Source organism: Glycine max, chromosome 8 (assembly GCF_000004515.6).
Source record: "Glycine max cultivar Williams 82 chromosome 8, Glycine_max_v4.0, whole genome shotgun sequence".
In the NCBI taxonomy this organism is placed as follows: domain Eukaryota; kingdom Viridiplantae; phylum Streptophyta; class Magnoliopsida; order Fabales; family Fabaceae; genus Glycine; species Glycine max.
Window position 1 is genome coordinate 42,760,231 of NC_038244.2, and position 14,586 is coordinate 42,774,816.

Sequence of the window (14,586 nt, forward strand, 5' to 3'; positions counted from 1 at the left end):
GCGGTGTTTAGAATGTTTTTCAGTTCTAAGGCCAAAAGGGCAGATCATACGCCACGGATGAACATTTCATGAGTAACGAGAGCCGAGTGGAGCACGAGGGGTTCTTGTCTTTGTGGTTGTCGAGGTTTGTTTTTCCTCCTAAATCATACAACGCCATTTCGAAAAATGTTTTCCCTATTGCGGTACATCTAGCTAGAGGGAGTAAAATCGCTCTTGCACCAGCTGTTTTAGCAGGCATTTATAGGGATTTGAGATTGTTGAACAACAAGATCAGAACAGCCACAAAAGTGGAGGTTGGAGTTAAATTATGGACTCCATTTCAGTTGGCCCAAGTTTGGGCTTTGGAGAGATTTCCATTGCTTCACTCGCGTCTTCCTCATGGAATTCGACAAGGCAAACTCATGGTGGCTAAATGGCACAAGGTGAAAATGTTGAAACATGACAGCTTCAAATTGATTTTGGATTCTCTTAGAGCTAGAAATGGTTTTATATGGCGTCCATATAAGAATTCTCCGCCCCTTGAGCTTTACAATGAAAAAGACATGTGGGCGTGCAATAATCCAAATTATTTTGATGAATTAGAATCCTTTGCTCGCTGCTTGAGGGTCTCGGTTGGTATGGAGTGTGTAGAACAGTATGGTGCAAATCGCATTGCTATGCAGTTCGGGATGGATCAGGATATTCCTGGTATGCTAACACATTCAATGCGAATCCTTGGATAAGTTATAGTCAACCAGTAATAGATAAAAATTTGTACACTGCATTACGTGCTTGGCATGCTTCCCGTGCTTGCCATCAGCCAAATGTTACCTCTGGGTACTATCATTGGTGGAATCAATCAAATCCAAGTAAGGAAGAAGACATACATGATGGATGTGTTGTAAGTAGTTCAGAACATTTGTTACAAACATTATCATCTGGGAAGAAAGAGGGTGGAGGATCTGATGATCCACCACCTGATTTTACTTCCAAGTTTAAGAGAGAGCAAGAAGAAAATTTTGATGAAGTGGGAAAGTTGTCGATTATTATTTTATCCAGCGATTCCTATCTTTCTAGTGATGCTAGATGTTTTGGTGAAGATGTTGGAAATGGCGAGGCTTCGTCTATAGTCCTCTATATGTTGTTTCACCATCATCAAGGGTTGAAGGAGCAAGGAGTGTCAATGGCAATGACAATGGAGTCAAAATCAAGAATTCATTTTGTGACACCGATGATGTTAGGGACAAGGAAGGGGAAGATGCCAGCCATCGTATAGTTGGCATAGCTTCTAATTTTGAAAGTCGGATTGAGAAGCTTGAAAGAGTGATTGCTAAGCTTGAAGCAGCAAAAAATGGCCAAAGAGTTCAAAATACTGGAGTCAAAGCAAAGCCAAGTGCTCCTTAATTTGTAAATGCAGACCAAAAATCCTTTTTAGCCATTACAGAACATAGTTACTAAATCTAATTAAGTAGTAGTATAATATAAGTAGATTGCAAACTTGCTATGTACTGTTGCTTATTATCATGTGATGGCCCCTTTTTTTGGTACTTGTGGCAGTTGCCTTTATTTGTATTTTAGCAATAGTTATATCAAAGTCGCATATTTTAATTTATAGCATTTCATTGATTTTTTTTTATTTTTTAAAGGTTTGAATATGTTTTTATCTCTAAGTATTTGTTTTCTAATAAATTTTTGTTTTGGGATGAATCTCTAATAAACAATAATTTTATTTTTGATCTTTGATAATTATTTTTAGCTCCTAATAAATAAGTAAATTTTATGTTTCTTTCATGATAAATATTTTCCATTTGTTATTAATACAACTAAAACAAAATTTACTAATTTAATAAGAAACAAACACAATTTTTTAATTTATCAGGGATTAAAACAAAATATTAAAACTAAAAAATAAAAATGTTATTTTATGAGAAACTCAATACAAAATAAAAATTTATTAGGGAACAAAATAAAAATTGAATAATATTTAGGAATAAAAATATATTTAAACTTTATTTGTAATCATCAAAGTAACAATACAGTTTGAAACTTGTGTTTCATCATGTTATTCCAAAGCAAATTCAAATTATGTGCAGACTTGTATGGTGCTTTTTTTTTTTTAAAGAAAATTACTAATTTTATTTGTTGTATTAGACTACTAAATTCCAATAATGGAATTGAAATTTAATTTTAAATCCAAATCCATTTCCAGCTCAAGATTTTCTTAGTTATTATTCAAAGCCTCAGGCTTAACAGGGATTGTCTATGTTACAAGCTATTTTTGGCTAACAGCTAGCATACCAAATTGCATATTTCATTGTTTTGAAGTTTAGCTGTGTCCTTTGGTGCCTTGGCCAAATGGGGTAAGTTCATGGAACGAGGTGAGAAAGGAGAAACATGCGAATACAATGGATGTTCTTAACTAAAGTGTACTTATGACTTCTTCTTGTCCTCATACAGCTTTCTCTTTTATATAGTAGAATTTTTTTTTAAGAGAAATATTTCTGATTGGGCTTATCCTGCTTGAAGTAATGCTTTTATAATTCATTTTGTATCTGTTGTTGCTATTATAATGTCTTATACTGTAAATTTAAGAAGGCAGAATGTTTTCAATTTATATACTTCTAAACTTTGTATTTTTAAAAAATTACTTCTAAAGGAGCATTGCAGGTCTTATAACTTTCATTTGGTGTCTTTTCATTCCATTGATTAGTGTTGCTCTCTAATTGGACTCATTAAGAATATAAATATATCTGCTTAAAGCTCACTTTCTGATTATGTTACACATTTCTCTGTGAGCACCTCCTATTCCTAGTTATTTGCTGCTCCCTTCTCTGCCTAGCTTCTTTTCAGATTAGATATGATAATAATCATTATAGAAATTCAAACAAACTATCTTATTTTGTCACTGAATATCCTTAATTTGAAGCTTCCATTCAATACAAAATTTCTGCGCATTGTGTGTGTATTGGAGTACAAAATTGCAAAATCTATGTAATATTAATTCCATTATTAGCTTTCGGTGGGTATTATTGGTGAAAATAAGAAAAGGCTGATAAAATTTTAATTTCATCAACTAAAAGAAATAACGGCCATCCATATGTAATATTTTGTAGTATCATATTTGAGTAAAGGAATATGTTATATGTAATAAAATATATCGTCTTGAATGAAATTGTACGTGCATTATTTTTTTAATATATATAAAATATGTTTATAATATTTATACATAAAATTTCTAACTATTGTTTCGCCTTTGCACTCATAAAATATGAGAAATGATGCTAAAGTTTTTAACGAAATAAATAAACCTAAATAAGGTGCATATAAATTTTGTCCACTATCTTTTTAAAACTCCTACTGTTATAGTAAAATAAAAAACAACACTTTAATTTAAGCGCCGTCCTAATTAGTCAAAAAGACATAAATGAAACATTAAACGGCTACAGATAATTCGAGTCCCCAAAATTCTTAAGTAAATACGAGGCGTCATCCTTTGACCAAGAACTAAAATAGTGACACAATATCATGCAATGCATGCTCCTCAAAAACGTTAATAGAAGTTCACACTGTTTTGCAAAAGAAAGAAAACCTTGGAATCAGATATTCAAGCCTACCCTCGTCGCAAATTTTTACACTCTTTATCCTCAATTTTTACCATTCCATTCTTCACAAATTTTCTGAGGTAACTCTAATGTTTAGTTTGTAAAACCTTTCAAGCATTTCATGGCTTCGTGACCTTTATCTACACTCTTTATGATGACTGTCATATCTAATCTGAAAGGCTTGGAGGAGAAGGGAGCACTTACCCTCAAGTGCTCTATTCTTAACTTACAGTGCTACCTTTTGGACATTATTGAAGGTAACGGTGCTACCTTTTCACCCAAGGGTGGTCCTCTAAATTACATCATTTAATTTACACCCTTAAGTTCATTATGTTAGATAAAGTCAAGTACTTGACACTTTTGAACCTGGTCATTACCTACAACTGTTTCAGCTTAGAGTTGGTAGTAGAATTTAATTAGAGAAATGAGAGAAACGTAAAGAAGAAAAGACTGTGGTTGGTTAATTGAATGAAATAACTCAGAATAACTAGGAACAAGATATGCTAAAAAAGAAATGAAGTTGAACTGAATCAGGAAGCAAGCTTTAAGCAGATATTTATATTATAAAAAAGTCCAATTAGAGAGAAGCACTCATCTAAAACAGACAAAAAAAGAGTCCAGTTAGAGAGCAACACTCATCTAAACCAGAGAAAGAGTCCAATTAGAGAGCAATACTCATCTAAACCAGAAAAAGGCACCAAAGTTATAGGATGTGCAATAAACTTTAAATAAAAGTTTTAGAAGTATATAAAATGAAAACATTCTTCCTATATAATTTTACAGGATAAGACATTATAATAGCAACAACAAATACAAAGTGAATTATAGAAGCCTTACTTCAAGCAGGACAAACCCAATAAAAAAAATTCACTTATAAATTTTTCTGCTTAATGAAAGAGATAACCATATGATGACAAGAAGGATCATACATTACCATAAGACCACCAATTGCTTCTTCATATTGTTACTTTGATCAAGAGAAATGTCAATGAATTAATATAAATTCAAATGTCACTTTAATATAACTATTGCTAATTCCCAAGTACAAATAAAGGCAACTACCACTGGTTGAACCAAAAAAGGGGACCATCACATGATAAAAGGCAGAAATACATAGCAAGTTTGTAATCTACTTGTTCTATAGTACTGCTTAGATTTAGGAAATATGTTCTGTAGTGGCAAAAAATGACTCATGGTCTGAATTTACAAATCAAGGAGGACTACAACACTATGGATATGCTTTGAATCCTATATTTTGAACTTTGTGGCCAAACTTTGCTGCTTTAAGCTTAACAATCACTCTTTAAGCTTAGCAATCACTCTTTCAAGCTTCCCGAACTGGCTTTCAAGATTAAAAGCTATGTTTGCTATATGAATGCCAACATGTTCCCCTTTCTTGTCATTAACATCATTTCTATCACAAAATGAATTCTCAATTTTGACTTCGTTCCCATTTTCCTTGACACTTTGTTAGAGTCACTGGTTTACTTGAATTTGAAGACAACAGGCCTCCTGGAAATAAGTAAGGAAATTCTTCTCTATCCTTCTTTATTCATTCATTCAGCATATATATAGCAGAGTTCCAATACGTACATTGGTCCTCTGTCAATACAATGAGAAGATTAAGGAAAAGGACAAGACTAACGGTATGCCAGCTCATGATCTATCAATTCTAACAAACTCAGATTCTGCTAACAAATTCAGAATCTGCTAACAAACTATATTCCTAGTCCTTGAAACGCTACAGGTTTGTTAATGGTCCTCTTGGGCCTGCTGTAATTGATTTCTTCCTCCCTTAGGCATGCTAAGTTGTTGCTATTTGTAGTCTCAGTGTGGTTAGTCACACTAACACACGTATTGCTCCTTCAACACTTGCTGATGGAAAAACATCCAATAGAGGACTAGACAAAGCCTTGCCATTTCCAACTTCTTCCTCACCAAGACATCTAACTCATCAGAAGAATCAGATAATTGAATAATTGACACTTTTCCCTCTTCATCAAAATCCTCTTGTTCTGTGTTAATCTTGGAAGTAAAACTAGGTGGTGGGCCATAAAATCCTCCGCTCTCTTTCTTCACAGATGATGATGTCGGTAACAAATGTTCTGAGCTCCTTTCAAAATAATGATCATGCATGTCTCTTTCCTTGGATTTGATTGCTTCCACATAATGCAGGCACATAATGCAGTGTACAAATTTGTATCCATTACTGGCTGACTATAACCTATCAAAGGATTATCATTGCAATGCACTAACATACTAGGAATGTCTTGATCCATCCTGAATTGCATAGCAACACGATTTGGCGAGTACCGTTCTATACACTTCGTACCCACCAACTCTAAGACCCTCAAGCAATGAGCAAAGGATTCTAATTCATCATAAAAATTGGGATTATTGCATACCCACTTGTCATTTTCATTGTAAAGCTGGAGAGCTGGAGAATTATCATATGGGCGCCAAATGTATCCATTTCCAGCTCTAACAGAGTCCAAAATCAGTTTCAAGTTGTCACCTTTCTACATTTTCACGACGTGCCATTTAGCCATCAAAAGTTGGCCTTGCTCAATTACACGAGGGCACGACTGTAGAGCCAGAAATGTCTCCAATGCCTAAACTTGAACCAACTGAAAAGGAGCCCACAATGTAACTTCCAACTCCACTGTCGCCACAATTCTAATTTTGTTATTCAACAAACTCAAATCCCTGTAGATGCTGGCTAAGACAGCAATAGCAAGACCTAGCTTAGTCCCTCTTGCCAAATGTATGGCAATAGGAGAAACACTTATCAAAATTGTTCTATATGATCTACCATGGAAAACAAACCTCGACAACCACAACGACAAGATGGCCTCATGCTCCACTAGGCTCTCATTACTCATGAAGTGCTTCATCCGTGGATTATGATCAGCCCTTTTGGCCTTAGATTTGAAAAACATCCTAAAAGCACGGATAAGTTCTTGTTCTATTTCCTTTTCCGCATTACTCACAAGAGGGCTAGAAATAGGTGCTCCCTTAACAAAATACCGCCAACAAACCTTCATTTCCTCCAATATTATAGTTGCTTCTCCCCATGGAAACACAAACGCATTGGTCTTTGAGCACCACCTTTGTGCAAGCTCAATGATCAACTCATCATTCCTACGGATTTGAAAAGTTAAAGCTTTGATTGCTTGGTCTATCCCAGCTTTCATCCACACATCTTCATACTTGTGTTGGATTTTGATGGACCCATGTGCTCCATTCTTCATGTGGGTAATGCCATCCATTGTATCTTACTTCAAGCAACTTTTCATGGTCTGAATTGACAGAGGCTGTTCTTTTTCTTCCAGAGGAGAACATGAAATAGGGAAGAATCGATGACGGGTCTTCATTATATTATACTTAATGATTCTCTTGATTTTATCAATTAGGAAGAAAGTATGTGAAGGAATGTATTAAAAAATACGTTCTTAACATTTTTCATCTTCAATTTATACTATATTTCTTCCGTTACAATGTCTTGGAATTAAAAAGAGTTTAATATCTATGTTCTTACGATATAAAACAATTATTTAATTATAAATTATCATTTGAATTTGAATTATTTTAATATAATTATTTTAAAAGTCAACGAATTTATTATACATAATTGAATAATTATGTGAAACTGTTTTTACTATCACGATATAATCTCTCTTTTTCTCTTATATATATATATATATATATATATATATGATAAATTATTAATTGATGTTTTTGAATTTTAAAGGAGATATTAAATTTTTTTTAAAATTTATCTTAAATAAATTATATTATATCAATATAATGATTTTTTAGTAAGTTAAAATATGTTTTTCGTCTCTCTAAATATACCAAAATTCATATTTCATCCTTGTCAAATTTTTTGTCCCTATAAAATTATAATGTGCTACATTTTGTCCTAGTGGTAAAGTTGGATGGATCCAAACCTACATGTCAAATGTCTGCCCACTAAAATCTGGACACGTGTAGCTTTGTTTTTCTTCCCTTTTTCTTTCTCCCATGTTGTGCTCCTTCCTATGATCTTGTCTCACCTTGGCTTCAATGAACTAGTAATGATGATGCCTTCTCTCTTCGATGCTACAAACCATCGATTCTACCACTTGGAATGGTCCTTCTGCTATCTTCGCTCCCTTCAATGCCTCTCTTTGTCGTTATGAACCTCTTTTGCGAACACCTGTAACACCTGACACAAATTACAACTCAAGTTGACAAAGGAGACTCTATGTTGTATCATCTATGCATGTATGTATTTAATTGCAGTGATTATATGTTTTTAATTCTTATTTTCATGCTTATCACATACATACATACATACATATATACATACATACATGTGATTAGTTTAGTGAAGCTTGACAGAGAAATAAAAACTATTTGAACTATATTTTCATCAGTGCAAGAATTGAACTGCGCACTAAGTCGCATTGTAATTTATCTCTATGTGAAATTTACTCTGAGTACACATATCCATAGGGAGATTAGTACAATAATCTAGGATGTCAACACATTAATCAAGATGTTTAAGATAAGATTTACCAGTTTGGCAAAAAATAGTTTTTATCATTTTTTCCTATGTCTACTTTAGCCATTTTTGGTTAAAATTTCAAAAGCAAAACCACCCACTTATGGCAAGCTTGTGCATGTTAACCATGGTCATCAAAGGGGTCATTCATGCTTGTCAATTGAGCTTATCACTAGCCTTATCCCATTAACTCATCATTAACCTCATTCTTCTTCCTTTTGAACGAGACCTTCAAGGGAGGAGAGACCACCATTTTTCTTCTTCTTCCAAGCTTTATACTAGTGTTCTTGAGACTTCTTCTCTCAAAGCTTTGGTAAGAAGCTCTTAAACCTCTATTTTCTTCTTATTTCTCCTTCATTTTCGTGCAAAACTCTTATTTTTGGTTCCAAAATTTCATTTTTCATTCTTAGAAGTTTGAGACATAAAGGACCTGAGCTCTTTGTTTATCTGAGTCATTTCGTGTAACTTCATTCAAGGTAAGGTGGGTCTTTCCAATTTTTTAACCCTAACCTTGTTGTCTTTGGAAACTAGGCTTCATTGTATGTTGTTTTGATGTTCAAATATTCATAGCTACTGCCTTGGCTGACAAAATAAAGGATATGTTGTTTTTATGGAAATTTTAAGGTTAAAAATAAGTTTTTTGGATGATAAAACTTTGGGTTATCCTTAAATTTCTCTTAAATCAGAGTTTTCTAGCAAAAGTTATGAATAAAACAAGTTCAAGGACACTTTGTAGAATATAAATCTGTCATGAAATTGAACTGATTATTGTAGTTGCATGGACTGTTTCTTAAAGTTTTGACCTCAAAAATGAGTTTGTTAGATGTGAAAATGCAAGGTAGCATATAATATTTATGAAAACCCATTTTCGGAACACCTAGAACACTAAAAATAAGTTAGGAGCAAAACTTTGTAAAATGAGTGGCAAAGTAATTTTAGACAATTGACATATTAACATTGGGATCCGTGCCTCTGGATAAGTTACCTTAGAATTATTTATTTTGTGAACTATTTATTTAATTGCTCTATAAATGCTAAGATAAACTACAAGATCTGATGACTGATGTCTGTTCTGGAAATTGTTATGATTCTCTATTGATAAAATTTTTGAGATGCATGGATGTATAATTATTATTATTATCGGTGAATGATAATACCGTCTGAGTGTGAACTCTGACAAATTACATCTATGGTGTGCAAATTTATATTTTGATACAAATATATGTATATTGTTATTTTATTTGTACGTGCTGTGGTTTGGGTTTGGGGGTGTCCGACCCTCGGCATATTGTTTGTTATGATTGTAAGATGACTATAATTATAGTCATTATGTTGTCTGATTGTTTTGTGTGATAAGTGGTTTATACCGCTTAAAGGGCCACAATTAGTTTCCTGAGAGTAGTATGTTTGCATGATCCTTGTCTCTCTTTCTTGTTTGTTTGTTTGTGTACATTTGTTGATGCACGTGACATGAGGGCTACACACACAATGCAATGGCAGAAGTCAAGAGGATTGGATTGAGAGTAAGGAACCAATGGTTCTATTTTCTTTTGTGAGAAAGTGAGATTATGTTAAGAAAGTGGATGATGGATAGGGATACACTAGGGTATAGTAGGCGAAGAGGTTCGAAGAACCTAGTGGAATTAGTTAGTGGTGACTATTCGACATTTTAATTTGTGCACTCATTTGGAGTGAGTAACTCACAGGCCTCACTTTGCTACTCCTGATGGGCTCTGAGATTATGCTTTTGATCAACGTTAAATGTATCAATATGTGGTGATCACTCCCTACTGTAATTCACATAAATGTATAAGACCATCAAGACCTGGGAGGATTGGTGGTAGAGGTTGATCCCTAATAGGTGAGAAGTGTGTTAATAACACACTTAGGATCTCGAGAGTGTTGTTTGCTTGGAGAAACCACACATAGTGGTTAATTAGGTTGCTTGTTGTCTTTGATCGACTACTATGTGTTTGTGGCATTTGAGGAGTGAAGGGCTCACCCTTACAACCAACAACTTTAAGGTTCAGGAGATGTAGAGGAAGTCGCACCCTCTGCGAGCTTGGCATAGTAGATAGACAAAAAGAGTATGGTCGTGTTGGGATACACATACGTCACTTTACACGTATCACACTCTGGTGCACATGGTGCCAACAGATAGAACAAATGCTACGCCCATCACCATCAAACACTCTAGATACTGCTACATTCCTCGGAGATTTATGTCTTGTCTGCAACTGGAGTGGTTTGAAGACATTAATTTTTTATCTAGGCATGAAAGTGTCTCACGATACTCAAGAATTCATAATGACCCCAGTGAGGTTTGATGCAAGAGGTAATGTCCTAAATTGGAGATTCGAGTTGGTAAGTCTCATGCACTGAGGACTGGGAAGATCACCCTGATATGACACCTGAGGACGAGGAAGAGTATCGTGAACTTCTACAAGACTTGGAGCCTTCGTTTGAGAGGGAGGATTGATTACCTTCCTATGTCTATACCTTAGGCGTAGTTCAGTACTTTTAGTCGGGTGGTGATCTACTTTGATCTTAAGATCCTTTTTGATATTTTGATGTATTTTGTGGGACGAGATCTTCATTGTAAATGTTTTTTTATGTAGCAGGCGTAATCCGATTGTTTGCTTTATTTATTTGGGTTATATCCTAATTTCTTCTACCATAACACTATTTATTTGCTTTATTTATGTACAGAGATTTTGTATTATAAATTTGCATTCATTTATCTATGGATTTAATTGTGACGTGAAAACTTAACATTTTTCAAGTAACACACTCTTTTTTTTTTACTTTATTTGATTTTATCCTTCTTATAGAAAAAATTAATGAGATATTTTGCCAACTTAGTAATAGAAATTAAAAGTTAATGACACATATTTTACAATATTTATTATTTAAATAGTTTTTGAAATAACATTTTAGAAAAAGAATTTAAGATGTTACAACACCCACCTCTGACACCACCACCAGCCAACAAAATCCGCCCCATAAACCATCATTTTTGTGCATATTCAAACCCAAATCTACCAAATTTGAGCCCTTGTACCACCTTCTGTGACCCAAACACAACATGTTGCCTTCACACCAACTTCGATTCTTTGTGCCACCTTCGTGCCCCATCACCCACCTCCGACCACCACCACTGTCCAAATCCGACAATCACCATGTAAATTTTGACTTCCTTCATGCTCCTATTTTGATTTTGTTGTATGTTTTGCTTGATCAAATTATTGCATTTCATTGTTGTGCTCGTACTTTTCTTTTTGGATCCAAGACAACCTCAATGTTGTGGGAAGAATGTTTGATTCTTGCCTTTTTTTTTTACAATATGTGACGGTTGTGGGAAGAAGGTTTGATTCTTGCCTTTTTTTTTTTACAATATGTGACGGTTTTAAATCGTCAGAAATTTGTTTTGATTGTTATATTTTTTTTGAATTTTTTTTTTAGTAATTTGAGACTGTTTTTAATCCCTAGTTAAAATTTAAATTTAAAAAATATCATATAAATTTATAGATTTCTAGTCATTCAAACCTAACTTAAGTAAAAAAATAACATATTATAATTTTATTGGGACAAAAAACATACAAATTTTTTTCATGAAAAAAATATATATCTTAACCTTTTAAGTACTATATCTATCAGTTTTCAACCATTATTAATCGATCGATATTTATAAATGATAGTAATTTATTTATTATTATTCTTAATATGCGTATAATTTTTTATTATCCGTCATTTTAAATGGAGTCAAATGGTCCATAAAAAATAATTTAGTCAAAATGTCAAATATCCCCTCCTGACCTAAACACATTATAAGCAAAATTAATAAAATTTTACGTTAGTTAAAAAAATTAATTATACTATTTGTATTTAAAAAATAAACATTTTTCTTCTAAAGAGTATCTTGATATCATGAAGATAATCGTTGAAAAAAATCTCTATTAATTGAAGGATAATTAAATATGAATGGAAGTAGTTCAAATTTAGAATTTAATGATTATGCGTTAACAATTTAAAATAAGTTTATATACATTTAATAAAAAATCATGGTTGAGATAGTGTAAAACTATTTTATATTTTTAATGTATAACTATCTCTTCTAAAATTTACTTAAAACTGAGTTTAATTTTTTTTTCTTATATTTATTTGAAGAGAGTAATCAATTTCCATTATAACAATGAATTTATGCGACAGGTTACATAAATAAACCAAGGGAATCCACATTATTTGTATTGAAGAAAGGGAACAGCACAAGAATCGTATTTTTTAGTTACATTGAACAAAATTGTAAGTCAACAATGTAGTTTTTGTTTTTGTTTTTTTCTTTGCCAACTTCACAACAAGTCTAATTTTAGAATTGAGTCCTAATCATGCTCACAATGTTTTCAAATTTTTTTCCCTCCTTTTCATCTTAAATACATGAGCTAAAATATCTCAATCTTTTCTTAGTTTAATTATTTCCAAGGAACTAATTGAATTAATAAGAGAATTAAAGAAGCCAATATGAAATTAAGAAATGGAACAATTAAAATTTAAATACAGTATTTGTGAGACACTCGATAAAGAAAATGCTTATAAAAAAGGTACAAAACTAAGATGTAATTCAATAAGTATGTTGGTGTTGTATTTCAATTAAATTTAAAGTTTGAATCTATCTGTCAGTGAAAGTTGACAAGGATATGATTGTAATGACCTATAGAATCTTGATCTGCTTATTCATTAATCATCTCTTGATTAATCTCTATCATTTAAATTTTGACCTAGCTCTTTTGCAATGCGCCTTGATGTCTGATGCAATGCAAATATCTTTCCCTGAATTAACCACAAGTAATCTAGAATAAGTATAAATGATGTATAGTAATGAGAGCTGTCAAATGATGGCATCTCTTGGTTTATTGTTGTACCTCCTGAATTCCCTTCTATATAAAGATGACTGACATGGAATTGCACGAGTTCATGGTTGATTCGTGATAATTCTTCTGCCACATTATTTTAGTTTTTTCCCTATGAGTACTTGAGTAGATATCAAGAATGAGTTTTGATATCGTGTAAAAATTTCTCGGAAATTAATATATAACATATATTATTAATAATTACTGAGACTTTAAACAAGTTAATGATCTTATATATGTGTAGTATATTTTGATTATTTATTTCAAAATGTTAATTTTTTTGTGCTTATAAAAATGGATATTTATATTGATAGAAAATTCAAAAGGCTAATTTAAACAAATCAATGACATTTTCATCATTAATTTAAAAAATCTTTTTTTTAAATTGATTTAGTGCTTATAAAACATAGATATTTATTTTGATTTTGATTCAACTTATCATTTTGACTTGGTCTCACACACTATTTTTCTCTTTATAAATATCTATTCTTGAAAAAGCTTTTTAAGACTCACTTTGTCTCCTTCATTTCTTTTTATTTTTCTCTGACTTATATAATGAATAAATCTTGCTATTGTGTAATTTTTTTAAAAGAAATTAATATACATCACATACCATTAAGAATTACCTTAAGCCTCTAAATAAGTCAATGACCTTGTATATGTTCTGTAAAATTTTATTGGATATTTCAAAAAGTTAATTTAGTACTTATTAAAATACGATATTAATTTTGATTGAATATTTTAAAAGGTTAATTTATATAAGTCAATGACCTTCTCATAATTAATTTAATTTTAAAAAAAAATTAATTTAGCGCTTATAAAAAATGCATAATTATTTTGACTTGGTCTTACTATTTTTTCTTTTAGTGTTTGAGTTCATGTCAAGAATAAATCTCACTCTCATGAAAAAATTTCAAAATATATATATAATGCATACAATTAAGAATTACCTTCAGACTTAAACAAGTCAATGATCATGTATGTGTTGTATATTTTGATTGGATATTTCAAAAGGTTAATTTAGTGTTTATCAAAAATAGATTAATTTGTTTGAATATTTTAAAAGATTAATTTCAAAAATTCAATGACCTTCTCATAATTAATATAAAAAATGTTTTTGAAATTAATTTATCATTTATTAAAAATAGATATTTATTTTGACTTTGACTCACCTTATCATTTTGACTTGTATTTTTCCTTTAAAAATATATATTGTTCAAAAAAAATTCAAGACCCAGTTTCTTCCATATTTTCTTTAGTTTTTTCTCTGAGTTCTTGAGTTGATATTAAGAATAAATTTTACTATTGCATAAAAATTACAAGGAAATATACAATGCACACCATTAAGAATTACCTTGAGACTTTAAACAAGTCAATGACCTAGTGTGTGTTATATACTTTGATTGGATATTTCAATAGGTTAATTTAGTACTTATAAAAAATATATTTATTTTGATTGAATATTTTAAAAGGTTAATTTTAAAAAGTCAATGACCTTTTTTCTCATTATTAATTTAAAAAATGTTTTTGAAATTAATTTAGTTTTTATAAA

At 31.7% G+C, this 14,586-nt stretch overlaps 1 protein-coding gene across 1 annotated transcript; it reads right to left on the minus strand.

Moving 5' to 3' along the window:
• Positions 1-5,426: 5,426 nt before the first annotated feature.
• LOC102666250 (uncharacterized) lies at positions 5,427-6,850 on the minus strand. Its single transcript, XM_006586508.1, has 3 exons — positions 6,200-6,850; positions 5,842-6,100; positions 5,427-5,740 (listed from the first exon to the last, which is right to left on the minus strand). Exons 1-3 carry the CDS (start codon positions 6,848-6,850, stop codon positions 5,427-5,429), a joined length of 1,224 nt encoding a protein of 407 aa, XP_006586571.1.
• Positions 6,851-14,586: the final 7,736 nt, after the last annotated feature.